The following is a 19,197-nucleotide window of genomic DNA, read 5'->3' as shown; positions in this document are numbered from 1 at the left end:
CATTTTTACACGGAAAATCAATTATACATATAAATTGTAATTACTTTTTAGTTTTTACACATTTGGATTTTCAGTGTATATTGTTTATATTTACTTCTTGAAAATATCTTTTTTAACAGTTATAATTAGGATGCCTCTAAATTATTTTATTTTTCTATTTAGAGATAACTTTTTCAGAAAATTATTTTTATTAATAATCAATTATTAATAATCAGTCAGCGTGCACGACGATATCATTAATGCTTGTAGCCTAAAGAAATATATATATGTATAGATAAAACATCTGCGCAACAGAGTATCGTGTATATCATAGTTTTGTGATTTGCGTATCGGTATATATGTATAATTCCGCATTGCTAGTTGGCAAGCGTCTTCATATTATCTCATATGCAAGTGCATGTTGAAACAGATGTTCCGGAATTGCAAGACGCCATTAAATGAAAGCGAAACGTCAGTTCGAGTGGCATTTAATTTTCGGAATAGTTTTACGAGCAATTCTCCAAGGGGTGAGACGTACGTCTGCAGTTCGAGTCTTCTTATTCGCTGATCCTTGATTTACGATTGAACGGATGTTTTAAAGGACCAGCAAAACCGCTGAGAAAAAAAGAAAACTGCATCGCGAAAATCCTAAAAACTCGCATGCTAAAATATAACATTTCCGGTATACTACTTATATTGCAGTCGGAAAAAGATGCGCTGAACGCATGGTATTTTTAGCGCTCGACGCGGTCATAAACATCACCCAAAAGTCATGTCGCGATCGTAGGAAGTCCCGCACTTGTCATTCGATCGAAAACTACGGCGTCTTCCTCGCTCGGTGACGGTTCGGAAACGGCTTCGCAATAAAGACGCCACAGCGGAGGATGCTCGTGGATCACGCATCGTTCCCGCTAGGGTATCTTCAAAAAAATCGCAATTTATGTGCGCAATTTTTACGTTTCGATTACGCTGAAACGCATTACTGCACTGCCGCACAATAATGCATTTCCTGCGATAAAAGAGAAATATTACTCGACGCAGCAGCAATTTTATTTAAGACAATGATATCTGCAATCCTCTCTTCTGCTTTGTATTGCCCTCATTTGGCCTTCGAATTGTCATAATCGCTCGAACAAAGAGAGATTATATATTGATCTTTTTAATGACAGCTATATTATCAATCACTCTTTTTCATGAAATGATAGTTAATAATGAAGACGCAAGAAAGATGATTTATAGAATATTTGCATTTTCGAGTTTGATAATAATTTCTTGTACCATGCTCGATAATGTTTTTATAGATAGATTGGAAATTAATATTTAATTAATTCTTCCATCAATATATTTGAGATTTTCCTAAAATTCCATGTCAAAGGGTTATCAAAATATTAAACAATATGAAAAAGAAATGATTTCTTAGTAAAAAATTAAGTTGTCAAATTTAACAAGGTACTACAATATTACGTTTAACATTTTACATTCTATTCATCCTATTACATTGTTGAATAGTATGTCAACGTGATAAATATTAGAATTGACGATTAAATATTTGCGGTTTTTCGTTTATTATAATTTTATAAAGTAAAATAATTCTAATTATAGTTTCATCAAGTTACTAAATTATCGTTTGATTGTTTTAAATTTTGATGTAATTGACAGTTTATTAATTAATTAATTTTATTATTTTATATTTACATATAATATTATAATACACAATTTATATAAATGAATACATGTGTATATGTAAGGTCTGTTTTCTGGCTAAACTATTATATACTAGAATATATGTATACTTTTCGGACTCGAAGTGAGATAGAAATATATGTTTGTGATATCTCTGACAAAAGCGAAAAAGAGTGTTCTAACGCAGGAATACAAAACAGATCTATAATCATAAACAATTTATATTTACGATCTCGATTGTTACGTGTCGGCTTGTTGGTATAGGAATTTTAAATCCGTGTACATGCGAGTGAATTTGCGAGCCAAATTCGTGCGAATATATGGCGTGCATCAACGCAAAGTTATACGTGCGGAGCGCATCCCGAAAATAGATACTATATAGCTAGCCGTCATCGACAGGTGGGTGGGCTACGTCATCCTCCTTATCGTCGATGTCGCTTTTTCTGAAATTTCATCCGTGTATCATATACGAATGACTCAAACCGCCCGTGAAAGCGTTGAATCGCGTGGATAGGAATAGAATGGAAACGCGAAATGGAGCATTTGGCTGTTCACTACTAGTCTTTCATCCTCGTCTCACGATCGCGAAGGATCAAGGTCGACTTTGTTATTTCGGGTTAATTTGAGTGTGCCAAATCTGAGAGAATGAGACAAAATTTCTTAAAGCTTTTCCGAGATTCCGCTACTTGCTTTCAATGTTTTAGTTGCACCGATGAAAAAGACGAAAAAAGCAAAGGGGATTTAAAAAAAAAAATAATATATTCAACAACAAAAAATTAAAGCATCACTTATCTTGCTCCCCAAAAATAGGCAAATTTAAAAAAAGTGTAACTTCGTCAAAAATAATCGTTAAAAAATGGTAAAAAAGCATTCTAAAGCTTGAAATCTCTACTTTCAAAAATGATAATTGATATTTTGATTTGATTAATTCTTTGCGAAGTTATGCGGACACAAATGGGAGTGCGTCAAATTTGAAAAATTTTTACTAACTTTGAGAAGTTCCATGGCGTGAATTAAAAGTCGTATAAAAATTCGGTCTACAACATTCAAAAGCGTGAACCTTTATCTTTAATTTTTTTTTTGTTGAGCTTTGTACGATTTCTTTTTCACCGAGTTATTCAACGTTGAAATAAAAATGATCCTTTTTCCTGATATTAAATTACTCTAATTCTGTTAAAAAACTGCAGGCACACACAAACTTCAAGATAAAATAACTCCGTCAAGAATCATCGTATCGAGATGTTAAAAAATCCATTTTTAAGCTTAAAATCTTTAATTTTCATACCGGTATTTTAAAAAACAGTATTACTGATATTTCGTGAAATTTATGTTATTACATAAACAAGTGAAGATGCGTCAAACTTCAAAATTTTTTACGATATTTGAGAAATTCCGCGACGCAAACTAAAAATTATGCACAAATGTGATTTACAGCATTCGAAAGCGTAAATCTTTACCTTTAATTTATTTTTTTGTTGAGTTCTGTACGATTTTTTCCACCGAGTTATTCAGCATTTTGAAGTAAAAGTGGTCCTTTTTGCTTTAATGTTGATTTATTTAGAGAAAAAAAAAAATCGTACAGAGTTCAATAAAAAAGAAAATTAAAGGTAAAGGTTTACGCTTTCAAATGCTGTAAACCGAATTTTTATGCGATTTTTAATTCACGTCATGGAACGTCAAGTTAGTAAAAATTTTTGAGATTTGACGCACTTTCATTTGTGTCAGCATAATTTCATAAAGAATTAATCAAATCGAAATATCAATTACCATTTTCGAAAGTAGAGATTTCAAGTTTTAGAATGTTTTCTTACAAATTTTTTTACGATCATTTTTGACGAAGTTACACTCTTTTGAAATTTGCTTAATTTTTGGGAGCAGGATAAGTGATGCTTTAATTTTGCTGTTGAGTGTATATGATAAAATACTACTCAATTTTGCAAAATGTAAGGATTGCTTTATTTGATTAATAATTATAATTGTTAAAAAAAAATATTAATTACCGGGCGATGTAATTACCATCTGTGTTGTAAACACCACTCGATTAAACACTACGACTAAAATAGCGTTGTAGTAATGATGAACGACATAGATTAATGTAGGTCATAGATCAGCGATAGGATGTTTCACGCGATAAATTATCGGTGATGGGTTCCACTGTAAACACATTTCTTCTTTCATCACAAATCGCATTTCTGGAAAAAATCGTCGATCAAAAAAAACAATTGTTTTTAGGCATTCTTCGTACCACTTACAGAGAGAATGGTATAACTGAAATCGTGAAGATAAAAATTTTGCAATACATAACACATAAACATTCACTTGTTCTGTTTTTAATTATATATGAATATCACCAAATTTATATAATAAAGCAATACAGAATATTAGATAACCGCACGTATTTCGTAATTTCACAATTCTTATAAGCCACATTTATTATCTTTTCCTTCTATTGCTTCGAGTTACCAACGTCGTTAAAAATTTCAAGTTTTATCATACAATAGATTTCTTCCAAAATGTTCGAAATACGTCAAAATGTTTCATCTTTTACTATTTTTTGATATCTTATGATATGAAAAGTATTCGTTGAAAGGCAGTATTTAATTATTTAGGATAAATCTTTCAATGCGATAAAACACGTTATCTATTCACAACGTATCGAAAGAATGATTAGAATATGAACACACTTTTTTCTCTTTCTTACTAGAACAAACAGTTCATTTTTTTTCCGTTGACCATGAGTACAACGTAACGATAATGTCGCCCCTTTATTTTTATCAAGATCTAAAAATAGCCCTCGAAATTCCACAATGCCAAGAGAAAGATATTCTTTGAATCATAATGGTCAAGCGCGTCAAGTGATATGATCCGATAACAATGGATCACAAATAAATGGAAAAAACACACAATCTCTCAATTTTTTTTTCTTTTTATAAACACATATTTATATACGTTGTCTTTTGTGTTTTTGAATATAGATGTTATTAAAAATAGGAAGTTCATACGTTACAATGTTCAAATAAAAAGTTTTAACAATAAACTAATTAAATTTAGAAAGAAATAATTTAAGAAATTTGTTTAAAAATATCTAAATGTTAAAAAAAATACTTCAAGATTACACTAATTATATTTTCTTATTGTTATAAATTGAAAATTACATTTTATTGTTACAAAAGATAGAGTTAGATTTGAGCTATTATACACAGTATACACACACATACACACACATCATATATACTATATATGTATTTTACAACGATGGTACAAAAATGTAATTGTAAATGTATGATAATATAAAACATAGAAGCAAGTAAAAAATTTTTAATCATCACACAGCGAATTGATGTTACTACGTTTCGATAGAAGGACAGATTACTTGAGTACGAAGATGCTGACCTCCGAACTGATTGTGAGAGGTCCAGTCGATTATGTCAGTGTGGCATGAACTCTAATGACGTTGTTGGTTAAACAACTACAATGTGTATCCTCATTTCTTAGTTCGTTGATGCAATATATATAGAGGCTTTATATAGAGGAATTGTAGCATCGAGAATTTCAATCGTGCGATTCTCTTCGAAGATATATCAATCACAGAGAATGTAAAAAAATTAGAATCATATTTGTACAGAAACGTTATACATATACTCCTTGCATACATAGCATAAATTGTCTTATTAAAGATTTTCGTTAATATGGAATTTATTTACATAAATTTCTGTATATTCTATATATCCTAAATAATTCATATAAATTAACTAAACAAATAAAGAGTATACTAAACAATTTTCATACTAAAAAAATGAATGTAAGGTAGAACTTCTTAATGTTCCGAATACTTTTGAAGAAACAAGCAGTAAATTTAAAAATATATAATTCTATACAAATGATTTTTAATTAAAAATAAATGCAATATAATGTAAGAAAATAAAAAAAGCATCTCTAATTTTAATATAAAGAAATTTAATTATTTTGTGGATATTTCATTATTACCTTTTTCTTTCTCCCTTCTCTCTCTCTCTCTTTCTCCAAGAAACACATTAAAGTAACTTTAAAAATTCTAATAACGTCACACAAAAAAGTTACATGTATGTAACTCTTATCTATAAATCTAAAAACAATAAATAAATATATGTTCAACTTTAAAGTATTTATCATCTCAGAATAAAAAAAAAATTCATCATTGTTGCGAATTGATCAACAATCTTGGCAAAGAATGATATATTCGGTTTCTGTTAAACTTTATCAATTAATTATCGGCTTTGATGATACATGGCAACTCAAACCTTTCCTTATACATATTGGAAGACGATACGGAAAGATAAATTCTCACGAATACTCGATTCTACATGGGACTCACCTGCGTACAAATATCCCTCATCCTGGTACACGTGTTATCAATAATGTCCCACGAATTCTGAATCTGTTCGTTGAACACGAGGCAGAGTGAGACCGGAACACGTCCGCGACCGAGTGCTCGCACCAAATGACTAGGTGAGCCCGCGGATATGCGAAGTCGAGCTGGCGACTTGTGCGAAGCGAGCGAGACGAGAGTCACGTCGTCCCGCTGGTATCTCGATGAACGAACGATCACATTTTTGATTTTCCAAAAATTCAAGAATTTATCACCTGACGAAGAGACAAGAGACCCTCGGTGATACAAGACTGAACATTTATCTCGAATATTCATCCGTCATTCAGATAACTGTATCTCCTTCACGAAGATATTACATTGTCGTGCAAGAAGATAATCACGTGCTAAGAAGTAAAGTTAATTAACTTCAAGCTAATTATTCACGCATCATTTCTACTGATACTTCATTTACCAAAATTAAATTAATCTTAAGTGTCTTCCGAACTTTATGAAGATATTGTAAAAAAAAGAAAGATTCTCTTTAAATTAGTTTCTTAATTAAATTTATTTATCAATACATTAAATACATTCGATACGTTCATTAAACTTCATTATGTTTTAGTTAATGTTAAGAATGTAAAGATTAATCTTAAATTGTCGTAATTATCATAAATATTAACTGAATAAAATTATTTTATGTCATTAAAACGGTTTCTCTGTCATTAAAATATAAAAATGCAATTCACGTACATATACTTGTACAATTTTTACGATAATTAAAAAAGTTACAGTATAATTTATTATAGTTATTAAGACGAGATGACATGGCACAATCATATAATAAATTATTAAAGTAAGATAACTTATGCTTAAAGCAACAATGTACGTAAGCAACAATATACTTTTTTAAATCTTATACGTATCATATATGTGTAAGTAATGTATGCACTTTTCTTAGCGCCGGTAAGAGACTAGTACCATGTCTCCTGATATTATAAATTTTTGTATCACGAATCTATTTTTTTCTGAGAATCTGCTTTCTGAGTGAATTCAATTATATGTAAATAAACAATTTTTATAAAATAATAATCCAGATAATGAATGCAGCGTTAATGGTTCTTCGTTTATTTCGTAAGCTTCTGCTTGTAAGCCTGTTTCAGTACGATGTCTTCTTCGCACGGTGCTTACGGCTCATGGTCAGTCGGATACTCGGCCGTTCGTAACAAACGTCCGGGAAGTAAAGTTTCGAGAGCCAATCTCTTACAGGCTGCTTCAAAATCACAGCGCCTTAAAACGTACTTCTTTAGAGATCAATGATCAATAAAATAAATGAATATGTTTTATTATCTTTTAATTTCTCCTTCTGCATTTGTTTTATTTATATATTAGTTAAAAATATTATATATATATATAAAATTAATTTATCATGTAATGTATTATATATAATAATATTTTTAATTATATGATATTATAATATGTGTAAGTTGTATGTATGTATGAAAAGACATTGTGTCTCAATTGTCGTGAGAAACATGTGTGTGATAACACGTTCCTTTTCATATCTTTACTTTCATAGAATTAATAAAAAAAAATATATTTGAAAAGGGGTAAGAGGACTGTTATTTTTAAATTAGTCTCTTTTATCATAATACTTTTGCATCATATATGATAAAAGAAACTAGTTTCAAAATAACAGTTCTCTTTCTCTATTACTATATTAACAGTCGCGTTATCGACGCGATAATTCATATGTTACGTGTTTCGTTTCCGTTTGGACGATCCTGTAGAAACGAGCACCGTACTAACGGCGAATAATTCCGGCCACTTCGCTTGCGTGGGCTCGCTAATTTACACGAGCAGACGACATGGATTTATTAAAGCCAAATTTCTCTAAATTCTAAAGAAACTTTTCTTTCCGCTAGAAAGCGCAAAAATGTACGTTTCTATTCTTTCGTGTCTAGCCTTAATAAATAAAGTACTGTATCTAGTCTCTTTTCCCACAAATTGGCCTTATATCCTCTTGATTAGTCTACAAACAGTTCTATTTTCATTCCTTCTTTTTGTCTTTCTTTCTCTCTTTTTAATTTTGTTTCAAAAAAAATCATAAATATAACGGAGCAATGTTTTTACAATCTAAATATTACTAATATTATCATTCTTTATCCGAAAAATTGCCACTTTTAAAGCACAAAGTAAAAAAAACTTTTTTCGTAAATTTCAAACTATATAATATAAATTAAGTATTTAAGTTAACTATTTGATTAAGTGCACATATTTGTGTTAAAAAGATAAACAACTAAATGATAATTGACACAAATGAAAGATACAAGATGAGTAAAATAGTAATAAACTTTCTATCGAACTAGAGCAGTTGAGCGAAGATCAAAAGCCTAGGATGTAAAAGACTTCGTTGTTTCTTTACGATCAAGAGAAACGAGAGTACTTCGTCTGAGATTAAAAAGTCTGTCTTCGTCGACAGGGATGAAGTCCGGATATTCAAGAGTACAACGCGAGAGCACTATTTGACTGTGAGCCAAGCCAAGCTCTGTTGACTCGGTTTCTTTTTATACCGTACGGTTTAGCTACGGCATTATTGCGCTATTACTGCCGGGTGTTGGGCATTGTTGAAGCAGTTTGGCGGAGAGGAGAAAAGGTAACTCCGGCAAATGAGGCCGTTGTCCACCGGTTCATCCGCTGTACGGTAACTTGGTCCGCTCGTTGGATGAAAATCCGGATAACTTTGTCGCGTGTGTATACGTTTGCAGTATAACATCTTGGTTTGCTGCCAGGTATGTACTCTTTACAGCCTTAATTCGACCCGAATTAATTGTAGCCGCCGCGCGCGGCTCCGCGTCGTAAACATTCGCCGTCGAGAGCAGCGGAGTATGGCATTAATTGTTCGCACGTGTACTTGCATAGCGAAGTGTTGCGCATGTTTACTGATCAAATACACACGTGGAAATGGAAGACAGCCGCGCTTTTAAATGCATAGCAACGTTAAGGGATCGAGAGCATCATTAGAATCTGTATAATACGTAGATTTTACCTTCGCTCTTTTATCTTTAAAAATAATTATAATAATAAACTGTAGTCTTAAGAAAATGTATTCGCGCGCTATTCGTTTCTTATCACACTTTTATTATTGTACTTATTATTATAATATTTGTTTCACTTTATCCTGGTAATCTTCACGTTTATATTCTCATTATATGGCTGTAAACAAGAGGAGCATAGAATTAAATGACCGAGCGAGGAATATAAATTCACAATGAGTAAATCTAAGTCTAAAATATATTTGTATATATCACTGAAAACGTTATCTATAGCAAATAATAAACACGGATATTTTTGATCATTTATCTATTCAGGTTAGGTATGATAAGAATATAAACGAGAATAATATTATTTCTGTTCAATTTGGAAATTCTTGTTTACGCGATGTTCGATTTTGGATAAAATTGATGTCGCGTGATTCTATGTTAGATTATAATTTTTACATATATCTTTAATTAAAAATTAAATATACCTTGAATACACAATAATAAAGTACAAGAATTCTACTTAAGCTTTGCGTGCGCCTATGGGGAGGTCACCATACATACGTTTGTGTATTAAATTGTAAGATGATTATTTACAGGCGCAAAAATTATTTCTTGGTCCTGACAACCCTGCATGTAAATTTTACGTTTCGGTTCAATATTTCATCTGACATATTTAAAATTTCTGTTATTTATTTCGTCTCGTGTATCGTTTAAATAAAACATGATAAATCTTCCTCGTTTTTTATTGTCAGAAACATAATTATATTTTTGTTCTAACTTACAAACGTATTTTATACACACTACTCGATTCTTTTTACTCACATTACTCAGAGAAGATTTATACGTTTTATTTTATATTACATATTAAATGTATTGGTATACGATACAATATAGTAAACGTAAATTAAATCATAAATATGTTTAAATGTAAAGAAGAGAACAGGAGGAGAAAAAGAAACAAAGCAGAAATAAAGTAAGAAATAAAGTAGAAACAAAGTAAGAAATAAAGTAAACTTACAAATAAAGATGGAAACCATCATATAGCAGTTTGTGCTGAAGAAATTAAAACTGAAGTAAAAAGAACATGTGACTGATTTAAGTTTAGACAGATATAATAGGTCAACAAGTCGACAGTGGCGTTTTGGGTTAACTAATCTGTGTCTTAATTTTTTTTCTGTTTCTTTAGTCTGTATTAATCATTGAAGTCACTCATTTTTTCTCATTATGTATACCACATTAGATAATTTTGTCACATAATGGTTCAACAAACTCACAATTTGTGCAGCAATCCTATTCCAGCGTATTTTTTTACTCGGAACAATTTGTTAGGACATATCTCGAACAGTCACATAAATAAATTATAATAATATATAGAGATTATTATTTTATATAGATATAATGGACATTTTTTTACCAAAAATTGAAGTATTAGTCTCTAATAAAAAATGTAAAACCAGTAATAGTTCTTGGATTTTATTATGGGATGCGAAAAATGGATTTTATGATATTTAAAACTCGTATTTGACAGCGTATTATTTATGTGTAAAATAAAAAATATATAATAGAATTAAAGATTTGAATTTTTATAAAAAAAGTTTTAGAACCTCGAGATTTCGACAGATCAATGAGATTTGTATTTTGTGATTTTAATTATAACTGGATAATTTAACGAATTAATTAATTTAAAATTTATTTAATTCTATGTTTTTTGCAAATTAATTCTAATTTAATTTGCAAAAAAACATTAATTTATATATAACTCGCTCAAAATTAATGGTCTCTAAATTGGACAAATTGTTAAATCGTTTTTACATTTTTGAGAAACAGAGCAAATTGACCTTTTTTTTTATTATGTCAAAACTTTTCTTAATCCGAATTTCATCTCTTTCAACTAGAAATGCCTCACTAAGGAAAGTTATTATCGAATTCGCATTAATCTAAGCACCAAAAATTAGTAGCAATTTTTATTCTTCCACATGAAAACTCTTTGTGATCTAATTGGGTTCAATTAGGATTCAGTTTAACGTAATAAAAAAATTTAGTTAGAATGTTTATGAAGATCAGTAACATAATGATTTTTTATATTTTTTATTACATATATTCTTTAGAATCCAATCCAATACATGTTAAAAATCGCGGATTTCGATGTTTATGAAGATTTAGATCAGGGATGTAACATTTTTTTAAACATTTTAGTTTTGTAATCCTGTCGACGAAGAGGATCTCACGGCGACTGATTGCCGTACAATCGATGAGGACGAGGATTAGTCACGATCACGCGCATCGCGCGACAACCGATTTTCCATTATCGAGATACAATTGCAGGCACTGATAGCTTCCTGGGTACTTTCGGTGATGCTCAGTGCACGTGAACCGGCGCGCCTCTCACATCTACGTGGAGGGTGGTTTACCGTACTGGCACGCGATCACGCACAAAGCTAGCTCAATTGTTCGTTACTTGTCTGGTTAAAACTACCGACGCGACCGAGATTGGGCCCGGTATTATTTTCAGTGATATCCTCGCGAAATTCGCGCGCGTAGAAAATCAGAGTCTTCAATCGGTTATTGAGCTCTATTCGAATGACGATTACGACGCAATTGATTGCCGGTGTGTGTGCGTGACTGGCATGTCGTGAAAAATGATTTGATATCAATGCTACATATCGATTTTTCACGCTTAATACTTTCACATGCGTATACGTGCGTCGACTTAATTTATTATTACGAGGTGCTTTTGTTTAAAAAATATATTTGTTTTATATATCTCTTATGGATATCTCTATTCTCTTTCTCTCTTTTTCTCTGCTCTTTTCATTAATGATCAAGTGAAAATTTTTTGTACCATTACAATGTAATTATCTTAACATTTTCACTACAATTTTTATAATTTCATTACTTATTTTTTATTCATATACATAATTTTTATAGAAAATGATCACCTTATAATAAAGTAAAATCATAATAAACTCGTATAGTGAAATAATCTTATATTTTTTTATTTTGACAAACGCATTAAAAAGTGTATACTAATTTTGTATAAATCTTGATTTTTCCAGGAAGAAGAGCTCTTTTATGATAATATAAAAGTAATATAATCATTGAAATTTTGAACATTAAAGAATTTTAAAAATAGGAATTAGCGTCTTTTTCTGGATATTGAGATGCGTATTTTATGGACATCTTTCTTGTGAAAACTTTATAATAAACCAATGGTAAGGCTGCACCGGCTGCGAAGACACGGTATAATGCGCCTGCCGAGGGTGCCTGCAGAGTCGAAACTTAATCGTTTGTATTGTTTATAGAGGCAAAGGATGATCACTCATTAATACTAAATACAGTCCGAGAATACTGTCTGACCTCAAGATTAAATCAATGGTATGTCAGTCGATGTCTCTTGAGTGACCTCCGGGTTATTCGATGTGATAGGAAGGAACACGTGTAACTTATTTTATAACGTTATTATATTTGTATATCGTTTAATTTGCGATTCGGTAAGAACTTTATTATATAACGGTACCACACCGAGATCCGTTGCTAGGCGGTTTGCTGAAAATCGCTTATTGTCCTTGAATGTGAGAGAAATACGATTAAATTCCATATAGATCCAAAGTGATGCAACTGTCGTATCTAAGTTAAACTAATCTGTCTTAGTTAAAAAAAAACGAAATAAATGTAAAACTACATTACTTCACTGATCATATATATATATATATATATATATATCGCTCTTATTATTCATTATATTTATCCAGTTTCTTCGCGAAGTTTCCAGATGAGAACGTATACCGTTCGGAAATCGGCTGGTATACTCACCTAAGAACCGCGTTTCACTCGCTTTCGTTTTTCAACGCGCGTGCCGGGCCATTTGTTTCCCTTTGAATTCGCGATAACATAAGAATAACGCCATAATCGTGCGAGAAGATATAGCGATCGCAATTTGTTTGCGTTCCTCCCACTAGCGAGCATCCTGTTGTCTATATGTATACAATCGCGCATTGCTTGTATAAAAATCGCGCAATTGTGCATTACAATTGCACACAACTGTTACGGAGACGTCGCGACTGCAAGAACATTTCGGACCACTTCATCCGAACGGACGGCGCGGCGGCGTGTCTTTTACCCTGACCGACACCTCCGGTGGCGACGACGACGACGACATCGATTCCTCGAAGCGAGACTTCGATGTGATCGTGACGTAGCCGTGGCAAGAAGAGCGGAGAGGACTTTGTGGTAGGGACCTCAAACTCTAGTTGTTTTGATCTCTTTCGACTAACATATCGCAGAGTTCTCCTGCCGTAGTAACACGGCTGACGTCAACGTAGCTACGTGCCTCTCGTTTCCTTCGGCCACTCAAGTCTTCCTTGTCCATCCAAATCCCATACTTCTTCCCGTCCGCATGTCCGTCGTGGAGACACCCGCCACGCCGCACCTGTCACTCCTTTGATTACGTTACCGCAGGGATATTTTCCGCCGCGCGGAAAACCAATTTTCGCATCTCTGAAAATTTGTTACTTTTTCTGTAAAATCTGAAGCGTCACCATCCAACGGGACGGTACTCACAAACGGTAGCGGAATTCAAGAGAATATTTGATCCTACTCGAAGAGCTTTATTGCTGTAGTCGCGGAAACGTTATACTCTGTGAAAATTTACAGAGGGCTACCACTAAGCAAGAAGAAAGATAGTTCTCTCGCTCCTGGCGCGAGGAATTCACTACGAGAATAGATAAGTAACATCCCTTCCACGAAGAGGAATTCGAAGGTTCACAGGGTGAGTTTCATTGGCCTCCGGATTTATATACATGTCATTACAGATCCGAAGAGATCTACGAAGAAATGTACTTTGTACTATTATAATTGAAAGAGTCCTTTTAATAATAATAGTACAATTTTTTTACACGTTGATTACCAATTAGACAACTTCATTTCCAAAGTTAATTTTATATGCTTTTCAATTACAGTTATATTCTCCTCTCTCTCTCTCATTCTCTTGCAATGAAAAATTCAGAATAAAATTCTTATTTTCTCCTAAAAATAATCAAATCGGCAAACAGTTAGCATTCATTTATAAATCGTGAATTACGAGTTGATTCGTATTTGATAGACGACGTGTTAAATTGTCCAGAAGTAATACTAACAAAATAAATGAACAGATTGTGCGAAATCATGTGATAAAACTGTAACGGATGCGCTTGACAATGCTCTATCCGCGTTCATAGAAATATTATTGTATATTCGGTGTCCTCGCCAGTACAGTGATCATATACTTTTCTACCCCTTACCACCGATGAAAGACCGAGGTTTCGCGGAGATTGAGTTTCAGTACGTACATTTGAGATACTCTTCGAGAAATTTGGTTTCGATAAACTTTTAGGAAACATCTATTAATCAAGATCGCGGATGTGTGTACTTTAATGAACGCGTAGAGGAGTATTTAATTAAGTGACAGACCGTTTCGCTTTTCCTGTCTTGCAAGACTAGGCTGAGCACATTCAATTATTATTTATTAATTAATATTATTGTTTTAAAAAACACTAGTTTTTAAACTTCTTTTCCTGTCATTATTTACATGTTTTTGTCATTTGATGTGTTTTTGATTCTATGTGTATATAGAGCGTCGTGAATGTCGAAAATGAGATCACTTTTTTAAACAATACTGAAGGTTCAAAATGCATTGGAAATGATTAAGATTGTTAAAGCATTGCTTAAATGATTTCATTGTTAAATATCAAGCTTAGAAGGAAAATTTCAATATACCGAATATATATATATATATGTAAACATTCTTTTCTTAAGATTCATGTTATATGTATAGTACATAATGTGTTATGTGTGTAATATAGTTTTATATACATTTACATTTATATACATATCGTGTATAAACGTACATACACACACAATCGACTATAAATAATAATACATATAAAATAAAAGAAATGTCAAAAAAATAAATTTTACGTATAGAGTATATTATATAGGTACATTATCTAAATTATATTATATATTCTTATATATATATCTTCTTTTATCTTATATAAATTTTTATTTACTCTCTATTTTTAGAGAGGAAAATTTTTAAAGGTTATCAATATACGATAAAAATTTACACGTGTGACAGATATGAAATTTGGACACGACACTATCTGCACACTAAGATAAATATTTATTAATAAGAAGTATCACCAATTACGGTTTTCATTACGATATTCATTACGATAGGGGAGTATCATTATATATTTGCAGTTAATTAGCCCCACTGTCTTTTGGCTGTGACAAGTATATAAGTTAGCGTAACGCGATCCGTCGGGGGAAACGCGAAAGCCACATATGGCATGCGTTTTCACTGCAAGATCTCTCAGTGAGTCAGGTAAGCGCACGCGCGTGTATATCTGTGGTTTCTACATATACCTATAGTACAAAGTGACGAATTGCTGTCAGATGTCAGCGCGATTAAACTCTGACAATACACCTCGTGGTGTATACGCGGAAGTGCGTTTCGACTCTATCGCGGCGATGATGAGGTCGTTATTCAAATTAAGGGAGGAACCGACGAGACATCGAACGACGGCGTCGCTCCGTGTGAAACGTTCATTTTCATTCGGTCGAGTTTGTCGAGCGGTTTACCTAGTGCCGCTGACCGGGTCCTGTTGATTTTGTGTGTCATAATAGCGTATTAACGACGACTTGCCACTCGCGATCTTATGACATATCTTCTGTCCTTCTAACGACGGTGAATCGTAGCGTAATCAAGTTTTTTCTCCGTGTCCTTACAAAATAATGCTCGGTATAAATACTGAGTTGTTGTTTGAGGAATATCCTCTGAAAAGCATGAAACTAGACAAAAATGAATGTTAATCATGAACAATTTTATTACTGTTGATTATTATCATTGATTTTCGTGCATCATCGATCGCTTTCGAAAAGTATCTGTCCAACATAATTGAAGAACAATTGTAGATGGAGATGCGCTTTTGGCGTCAGCCGCATACCAATCGAGACGCGGATCGGTCATACCGTTGTGTATAAATAGTCGCAGGTAGAAAGAAAGAGAAAAAGAGAAAGAGAGAATAGTGTGACATTGGCGCGTGATTATAATAGTGCCTGAGATAAAAAAATCTTAACCGGATTATGCTGCGCATAATCAAACAAGAAATGGGGAACAGGAAACACGGAATAAAAATTTCAACCTATCAGAAATTATGTATTCCAATGCACAGTACATGATTTCTGATAGGTTGAAATTTTTATTCTCTGTTCTTTGTTCCCTATTCCTTTGAATGTGCGCAGCCACTTATCATAGTTAAAGGATCCCGCGAGTGTTGATGATGCATGCCACTTCTCGACGTAATGTTCGAACTACAATAAAGTTGAAAGCAAGAAGCTGCATTAGATCGACTAACAAATAGACCGATTATGTTATCTGAAACCGTGCGATAACAACACCATTATTGATATCATTTTGTGATGATCATCATCCTATTGTCTCTCCAGGTGCAACTTGTTTTCAACACCTATACATCGAGAAATATACGGTATTTCTCGATATATCGATTATTATGTCCATTGCCATAATACGTGCACAACGTTAGCAAACGTTTTAACGATAAAAGAAATTTTTAATGAATATAAGGTACACAGAGGAGACCTGTAATTTTAATAATTTGCAAATTTTAGTGATTTATGGATAACAATTATTTTTTATTGCGTTTGCAAAGTGTGACTTTACAAAATAAAATAATCTTTTTAAAATAAAGTTTATTTCTATATTATTGTTATAGTATAGTATTATGCAAAAAATATTTATACAGTAAGAACATTTAATTCTTAATCTTTTAAATTTAATTGTCGATCTTGTAAGTTCCCTAAGAACATAAATAATTATATACGTATGTATAAGAATCTTTCATTAAAATTATCTAACGATTTGCACGAGTGAGTTGCACCGTTTGCTTAAGGATAAATTTAATGTTATTACGAAATTAAGGCATTCTAATGCGCTCCTTTAATGCATCTGAAGAGAACCAGAGTAATTTTCCGGTATAAATGCGATCTCTTCATTTAATACAATCGCGCAGGCATTATCTTCCAACGTACAGTTTGCAATAATAATTCTTACACTATAGTAAAAACGACAGGATGCATAATGAAAGGGTGAGGCATGCTTATAAAATAAACAGGATGTAATGGAGAAAAGGACATCCTCTCCTTTCATAAAACTCTCAAGTCGTTCTCGTGATCGACGGACAAAGGATTACTTTGTTTTTCATGTATTTCCTTCGTTTTCAACTCTCGCATACTACTTTGCGCGCGATAACGTGCAGTTAATATTATCGTTGTTAAGAGTTCTATTTCTATTCTACCCTAGCTTCGTTGTTATTATAGTATTCGAACAGACGCGCTTCAGCGAGACGTCTTTATTTAACCAGGACGCGATGCGTCGACATTTAATTGCTCGAATTAATAATCCATTACAATGTGATGGGTATTTATACCTGATGAGTTACGTGACGCACAATTTTGCCCGCGGATATACATTCGAGATGAATTTTATAATCAATAGGAATTGTAATCTGTGTAAGCAACAACCATACAAACTCTGAAAATATCGCGGATCGCTTATTAGAATGCGACTCTGAGCGATAGAATTAAAAAATTTCACTAATATCACAAATTTGTTCTTGTATGATTCGATTAAAATTACTACAATTTTATAAGATATATTTATGACAGATTATAATGGAATATTTGTTTATATAATTTTTCAGTATTACAACGTGTATTTGTGTGACTAAGGCTTTTCAACGATGTGGGGCATTTTGCTGGAATTTTTATTTCTCTTCATCTTGAAATCATTTATTGCTGTGGGAAATGCATATCCAATTACTGATTCAGATATAGAGCTTTCAAGGAATAATAATGTAATGACGACCATGAATGATTCAGTCAAATCGACAGTTACGCCCATGTGTGTTTACATACCACCGAATTTAGATGTTTGTAAATTTATCAGGTAAGTCACGAAAAATTGGAAGAATCAAAATCTATCGTTTATATTTTCCAATTCGTATAAATATATCAACAAATTACTTTTCTTTTGCTCTTGCTGCTTTATCTAAAGAGATATTCATTATACTTTTCTCAATTAAAATTGAAAAAAGAGTATAGTTAAATACATTATGAAACCTCTCTATATAATAGATAATAGTCTCTCGTTATTTATTTTCCATTATAATAAAACTTCATTACTTTTGATTTATAATTTATAGTTTGTACAGTTATAAATCGAAAGAAAATTTCTGGAACTCTGAGCACAAACTATCGGAGAATAAAAAGCGCAAGTTATTGGAAAGTAATAAAATGTACTTCACATCACGCCCATCGACGCATGTTCCAGAAGCAAAAAAGTTTCAAAATCATCCATTTGTAAAAACTATAATATATGAAATACAAAGATGCATACCGCCGAGGTAAGAGTAAATGAATATAGCAAATAAATAATAGCATAAACAATTACGTTTTGTGTACCTTAATGATAACGCGAAAAATAATGTAGTAATGTAATCAGTTTATATAGTGCTAATACGAGAAAGAAATAGAGTATATTGCATTGGTAAGAACCAAGATATTCGTTCCATTTTGCAGATTGCCATTTGTTCTACCTTGGTGCACCGATGAAGATCTCTCCGATAAGAAGAACGAAATCCGCCGGCTTTATCCTTTCATGATAGATGGTTTTTCAAAAGCAACGTACGAATTTCCTATGTACGATTTTTTAAAACAAAGTCGAGTGATGCCAAAATCGGCATAATTTGTGACATACACACTATTGTGTAAATCGACGAATTTAAATGGTCATTAACAATCATGTCTAAAATCTGGTGATATTAGATAAAAAAAAAACTCTCATTCAATTTTATTATTTTATCATTTCTATCGCGAATTTCGTTGATAAATTCACAATATTAAAAAAAATGACAAATAAAAATGACGCATGTAACACAAAATTTATATATTATATATCGTATAATATAAGTATAGGATGTACCAGAATATACAGAAGATAGAATCCGAACAAATTGTGAGTTTTCAAAATCATCTATTTTAATAAAACATAACAATTGTATGAAAAATATTTTTATATTTGGATTA

General features: G+C 32.1%; 2 protein-coding genes across 3 annotated transcripts in view; one reads left to right on the top strand and one right to left on the bottom strand.

The window, feature by feature from the left end:
- Positions 1-19,197, bottom strand: part of Phyhd1 (Phytanoyl-CoA dioxygenase domain containing 1) — a 140,927-nt gene that overhangs the window by 2,775 nt on the left and 118,955 nt on the right. The window lies entirely within an intron of this gene.
- Positions 13,775-18,924, top strand: LOC108772905 (uncharacterized). 2 transcript variants are annotated; one of them, XM_018538557.1, is made up of 4 exons: positions 13,775-13,819; positions 17,814-18,058; positions 18,324-18,515; positions 18,691-18,924. In XM_018538557.1, the coding sequence occupies exons 2-4, from the start codon at positions 17,853-17,855 to the stop codon at positions 18,854-18,856; spliced, it is 564 nt and encodes a 187-aa protein (XP_018394059.1). In that variant the 5' UTR covers positions 13,775-13,819; positions 17,814-17,852; the 3' UTR covers positions 18,857-18,924. The 2 variants fall into 2 exon arrangements, with proteins under 2 accessions (XP_018394059.1, XP_018394058.1); XM_018538556.1 differs by having other exon boundaries at positions 18,315-18,515.

This window comes from Cyphomyrmex costatus, unplaced genomic scaffold (assembly GCF_001594065.2).
Source record: "Cyphomyrmex costatus isolate MS0001 unplaced genomic scaffold, Ccosl1.0 scaffold193, whole genome shotgun sequence".
NCBI classification, from domain to species: domain Eukaryota; kingdom Metazoa; phylum Arthropoda; class Insecta; order Hymenoptera; family Formicidae; genus Cyphomyrmex; species Cyphomyrmex costatus.
Note: the sequence above shows the minus strand (reverse complement) of the source record. Positions and strands in the feature narration are given on the sequence as shown.